The following is a 6,408-nucleotide window of genomic DNA, read 5'->3' on the forward strand; positions in this document are numbered from 1 at the left end:
TTAGCTGGATTAGATGATGTTACTGCTTCAGGCATGAATGGTTTTCAAACATTACAAAAATGGCACAAAGATTTAGTTCTAAATCTCTCGAAGCTGCCCTTGAAAAAGGAAAAAGGTATTTGAAAACAAGTTATCAAACCAATTGTAGTGTCAATGACTCAAACATTTCTTCTCATAGCTCAAAATATGCCTTATCAGATCCATCTGAAAAAAATCTTCAATCCAACATAGAGATATCAGAAGTGGTATGTGCCGATTGCTATGATTTGTGCAAAGCTATCGAGATGATCAAAGAACTTACAATTCAAAATTCTGACGATGCTGATTCTATTTATGATTTGGAAATTGCTGTAAAGGATGTATTCAACTACATAAAACACCTGATGAGAGATTCTCAACAGAAAAAGGCAAAAATCGAAGCTTTTAAGCAATTAAACGATGAAACTGCTTTCTGGCTTATAGATTTTTGTCAAAAAATTCTTCCGGTTCGATACAGAGAGGGCCAAAGAGAGTATTTTGGCAAGAAAGGAATGAGTTTACATGTGGATATATTCTTCATAAAAATAGCAGGAAAGTTATTCAAACGTGTTTACTTTACTTCAATGTATAGGTGTGATCAGGGAATAGGTGATGTTGTTTCGTTAGCCACTGCAGTTTTAGACCAATTCAGAATTGATCAACCGCATATCAAGAAAATGTTTACCAAATCTGATAATGCCGGCTGCTATCAGGGAAATCTTTCAGCTGAAGCAATCTACAATGTATGCAAAGAGAGAGATATAAAGTTGCTGAGATATGATTATAATGAACCCTGTTGTGGAAAAGATCAATGTGACAGGGAGAGTGCAGTTGTAAAGACAATTTTAAGGAGTTACGTTGACTCTGGTAATAATCATTTGACTGCTAAAGATATACACAAGGCTATGCATTATAGTTTTGGCGCTAAAGATGCAAAAGTAGCAGTTGCTCAAATTAGCAGTGATAAAACTGTAGTTACTGGACCAAAGATTAAGAACATTAGCAACTATCACTCATTTGAGTTTGGTGAGAAAAGTATGAAGATGTGGCGTTATTTCAATATCGGTGAGGGAATTGAACAAAAGTATGGAAATCTTAAAATTCAACCCTCGATTAAGTTGTTGTTGCCATATAACAAAACAGATAATTCAATTAAGCGTAACAAGTCACTTAAGGAAAAACAGAAAAGAAGTGACAGGCAATTATATTCATTAAGATTTTGCACTGAAATGAATTGTACTTTATCATTTGAAAGCGATGCTGAGTTAGAAGAACACATGCTATCCGGTCTTCATACAGTTCCGAAAACATTAACATCATTGGATAAAGTTCGCAACTCGTTTGTTCATTAGATGAAAATTACTTCACAACTAAATATGCCAATTTCTTCATCCTCTAACATTGCTTCCGTAAAAGACAAACCACATTGCATGAACATTTTTCTATTGCAAGGTTGGGCATTACCAGTTCGAAGTTCTTTTAGATTTTCAAATCAGCAGAAAGAACTGTTGTATAAATACTTTATTCGTGGAGAAGAATCAGGTAATAAAATGAGCCCTGAGCAGGTTCACATGCAGCTGAGGAGAGAACTTCCGCCTGATCAATATGTAACTAGCCAACAGATAAGATCTTTATTTTCAAGGTAGGCATTGTTGCTATCAAAACTTTTGCACATTAGATTATGTTTCTGACTGTTAAATAGTTCTTTTACAAATATGAAATTAAAATTTAGGTGAAAGTTATAATTTTGTGTGTTTGTTTACATATGTTTAAAAATATGTACAATTGATATTGTTATAGATTTAGTAACCTGAAAAGAAAAGGTAAGCTGGTAGAACCGACAACAGAAAATAATGAAAATAGTCAGGTTAACGATAACAAAGAAGTTTATGGCGAAAATGATGACTTTAATCTGGCAGGAGACAATGAAGATGATAATAAATATGAGGAAGACATCGCCAATCTTGCAAAAGAAATTTGTCTTGTATGGAAAGTGAATGATTGGGTTGCTGTTGCATATGAAAAACAATGGAATATTGGATATATTGTGGAGGTAATATTATTCAAAGTATATATTAGTTTCAAGTTTTTATTTTGTTTTACAAAACAGTGCTCTAAAATAAAAGGAATATAAATAAAATGTAAAAATAATTTCAGAATGACATTATATAAGACTTTACAAGTTTTATTGAATGTAAGCAAAATTAAACAAATCATGAACTCTTTATTATATTATTTTAAATGTTGCGCTAATACTTTTAGTTATCTCTAACTGGGATTAGAGTTAATTGTATGATTAACGGGCAAGAGAAGAATACTTTTCGCTGGCCAGTTTCTACCGAGGAGATAAATAACCAAACTGATAAAATTATCTGTTTAGTAAATGCTCCTTTTCTAATTACTGGTTGTGGCGATTATTCATTATCCGAAGAAGACTATAATACAGTCATATCATTATTCTTAGAGAAACTTACTGCAGCAGAGTAGAAATTATGTGTGATGTGGTGGATAATGTGTGTAAATGACTCTATTAATAAATGAAAAACTAATTTTTAAATGGAAAAACATTTAAATGTTTGATTTATGTTTTATTTAATTAGCAATATAGTTATCTTGATGTTAGATTTTTGTTCAGTTTTTAATTCATGTTATATCATGCGTGTGACAAAATCACACGAATTTTTTTTATAATTATGTTTGGACTTTTTTGTATTGACAGTTGGATATGTTTACATTTTTACAAAACTAAGCGCCTCTGCCGTAATGGTTCATTTTGTAAGTATACTAAAACATTTTTTTCCAATTTCAAGCCTTAATATATTAATAGGCCTTAGGTATCACATAACTTTCTTTGCATTTTTAGACTCAATACCTTTGATAATTTCAAATCCTAAAAGAAAAATTGTGTGCAACACTTCGCCGCTAGAATTAACTCCGATTAAAAGTTGACAAAACTGATTGATTTTGTACTTTTGAACTATGATAATTAGCCAACCGCACAGTGTCACGCAACTTTTTTATGTTTTTTGGAGAGAGCTTTTGGGTTACGTCTGATATTAACTACAAAAGCTATGTGCAACTTTTTGCTTTGCCAAAAAAATGGGTTCAAAGGTGGCAAAAACTAAATTTCTAAAAATTTTTAAAAAAATCTCAAAAATTTAAGCCCAAATTCCGAGTGAACGAAACATTTTTGTAAATTTTTTTTTTCCCCAACAGGTTTTCTCTATATTCTTATCAATATATAAAAAATTCAAGCAATTTGGAGGAGGTCACTTCCACAGTTTCAGGAATTTGCCTGATTCTTAGAAAAAACGGCTCTTAAATATCATCTCAGGAAAATAAAAGTTTACATTAATATTAAGATTATTTATAAAATTAATAAACTCATAAACAAATATTTTCGATCACTGGTTTATGTATTATCAAAAATCTTCCTAGAATACCGTCTACCACTTGTTTATCATGCACCTGTTTGTGCAACATCATCTTCTACATTCTTATCCTGATCGTCTTATTTCGTAACCTAATTTGTAACCGCAAAAAACTATTTTAATTAAAATAATTTTAATGTACATTCATAAAATAAAATTAGAATTACACAGAACAACTTTACATATAGAGGATTTTCTGAATGGAAGTTTCCAAAATTTCCTGCACCATCCATGTTTATTTTTGACAAAAATAAAAATGGGAAAATTTCGAAAGTCGCGCCATATCATATGCAGTGGCTTTTACCAGCTCTGTTCAACCAATTTTCTTTAGCAAATGTAACTAAATTAAGCGAATATGCATCTAAATTTAAAAAATTTAAAAATTTATTTATTAAACCTCTTAATTAATGCAAAGATGAATACCTACTGCTACACTATCCAACTAACGCTTACAGAATGAATTTAAACTGTTTATAAAACTTACGAAAAAAGTTCTTGCAGCAGGACTTTCATAACGAGAGACCAGCAACTCATATTTTCTAACTGTGTCAATGTTGCAATCAATAACTTCTAAAACATCTGAGTCCATTAAGTTGTTGGCATTTAGGAAGGTAGATTGTCGCGATAAGAGATTTATAACTTTTTAGCTTACGACACTCGTTTATTATTTATTAATCAGTCGTTTTGCTTTCAGTTGTTGTAAGGAAGTGAATCTTGTAAACGCATTTAAATTAATTATTTAGCCAATAAAAAGTAATTTTTAATAATTTTTTTAATTTCGTTTTAATTATGCCTATTTAAACCGCGTGACTTAAGCTGTTATGTGAGTCTTCTGACCAATGGCTGTATTGCTATATTATAATATAATAAACGTTTATTAAACGTCGATCAAACGTTTAGAATAACAACTTATATTAGTCAGTATTGTAAACGTTTGATTGGCGTTTAATAAACGTATAAATTAAAAGATTTAAAGCGTAGATTTTAAATCTTTAAATGTTTACGTTTAATTAAGGTCGATTAAAGGTTTACAATATTGACTAATGTAAGTCGATATTCTAAACGTTAAATCGACGTTTAGTAAACGTATATATAAAAAAGTTTTAAATATACATTTCAAATCAAGCGTCAATTTTTAGTCAATAATAGGTCGCTAAACGTTTTATCTATTTTTCGACCGATTTTGATTAAATATTGACCAACTCTAAACCAATCTGTGTTTACTGGGAACATTCAAATTTAATTATTTTCCTCGGACAAAATTAAATGATTTCAAAATTTGCATCAAAGGGTACCTTGATGTGTACGCTATCACCCCATATAAGTGGCGTTCTTGGGTCAGCTAGGTTGGCATTATCAGGATCTGTGCTAACCGTAAACTAGCTAATTTGAGAACATCTGGAAATATTTCTTGTTTAATTTTTTATTTTTTTTTTATTTTTTTTATTTTATGTATTTGGCAGTTAGTAAAAAAATTTTACAATCGTAATAATAAAAGAAAAAATTATATGACTGGGGCTAGAAGAAGACAAAATTAGTCTTATCATTATATAAAAAATTATATTATATTAAAATTAGTCTTATCATTATCAATAATTTAACAACTAAAATTTTTGAAATAATTTTCTTAATGATGTTTAATGAAGCAATTACAATTTTTCTATTAATATCGTCTGGTCCAATCGTTTTATCAAGTTTTGAAAGCGGTTTCAAAGAAAAGAGATTAAAGGAGATAGCATTATTTACTAATGATGATAAAGATGGTTTTTTGCTAAATTTAATCCAACTGATACGAAATAATTGTTTATTTTGCTTGTTATTTTAGTACTTGTTAATTTTGCTATTTTTATAGGAACAATTAAAAGTTCGCCATTTATTTCAATAACCTTTGGCAAAAACATTTTTATTTTACTGATGATTTTATTTCTATATTGTTTTTCTAGAATCGTTTTTGTATTTCTCAAATAAGTCAGAGTAGTATTTTTTTTTAAGTTTTTTCTTTATTTTTCAAATTGTTTGGCATAAGTTTTACAGAGTCATTTTCAATTGTTTTTAATTTTAGGTATTTGGTGTACCGGTTTTGTTTTATTATCAAAGATTTTTTTAAATTTTATTTCAATCCATGGTGATTTTATATTTTGTTTGTTTTAAAAATCTCACATTTTGGTAAGTTTACATCAAATTCGTAAAGTATTTAAAAAATTTCCTTGTACATTTTATTTGGTTCAGAAGTACTCATAAGACTCCAATTTATGAAGGATGATTGCTCGTTAAATGAGTGAGTTTTTTTTGTTAATGAGGTAGTTTACGGTGACTTTTTTGTAGTGGTATTAATTAAGTAGTTTTATTTATAAAGAGAAAAAAAAAAAGAGAGGGGGAGGAGGAAGGGGAGGGGGAATGATCAGATTAGTCACTTTTAACAATTCCTTTTTTGAGCAATTTTTTTGAGGTATTGGTTGTAATAATATTGTCTATTTATGAATTAAGTAGTTTGATTTTATGTTTAGGTAAATAATAACACCTCCACCTGGCTTTTTTTGTTTATTGTGCAAGAGGACCCAAGGACCCATTTGTTATCAGAAGCAGAGATAAAAAAATTTCTTAGTTTTTTTTGCAATAAAACCTAAATTATAAAAATTTAAAATATAAGAAAAAACTATACACTATATTCATAAAAGATACGGAACTTTTTAATTTTGCGGAACACTATTTATGCTTGTGAAGCATAAATAGTATAGCTTTCAGAAGGTTATTTTTTGTTTGCAAAAAGAAGCAACTTATTTCATTAATTGGTTTCAGTTAAACGCTATGGTTGCTAATCCAGATAAATTTAGTTGACTTTTAGTTGGTCAGGGTTAGGTTTAGGGTTCCATCAAGGATCCAGAAATCCAGCTTATTTAATAAAAAAATATGGAATGAATTAATATTATTAATGGCAAACAAAGTAAAAGATTTAAAA

General features: G+C 29.2%; 1 protein-coding gene across 1 annotated transcript; it reads left to right on the forward strand.

Annotated features, from left to right (window-relative positions):
- The first annotated feature begins 281 nt into the window (after positions 1-281).
- LOC136083858 (uncharacterized) lies at positions 282-2,068 on the forward strand. Its single transcript, XM_065803766.1, has 2 exons — positions 282-1,660; positions 1,819-2,068. Exon 1 carries the CDS (start codon positions 285-287, stop codon positions 1,368-1,370), a length of 1,086 nt encoding a protein of 361 aa, XP_065659838.1. The 5' UTR covers positions 282-284; the 3' UTR covers positions 1,371-1,660; positions 1,819-2,068.
- Positions 2,069-6,408: the final 4,340 nt, after the last annotated feature.

The sequence above is a fragment of the Hydra vulgaris genome, chromosome 08 (assembly GCF_038396675.1).
Source record: "Hydra vulgaris chromosome 08, alternate assembly HydraT2T_AEP".
Lineage (NCBI taxonomy): Eukaryota > Metazoa > Cnidaria > Hydrozoa > Anthoathecata > Hydridae > Hydra > Hydra vulgaris.

Coding starts and splice junctions, on each gene's coding strand:
- LOC136083858 (XM_065803766.1), top strand. CDS start 285: ATGATCAAAGAACTTACAATTCAAAATTCTGACGATGCTGATTCTATT.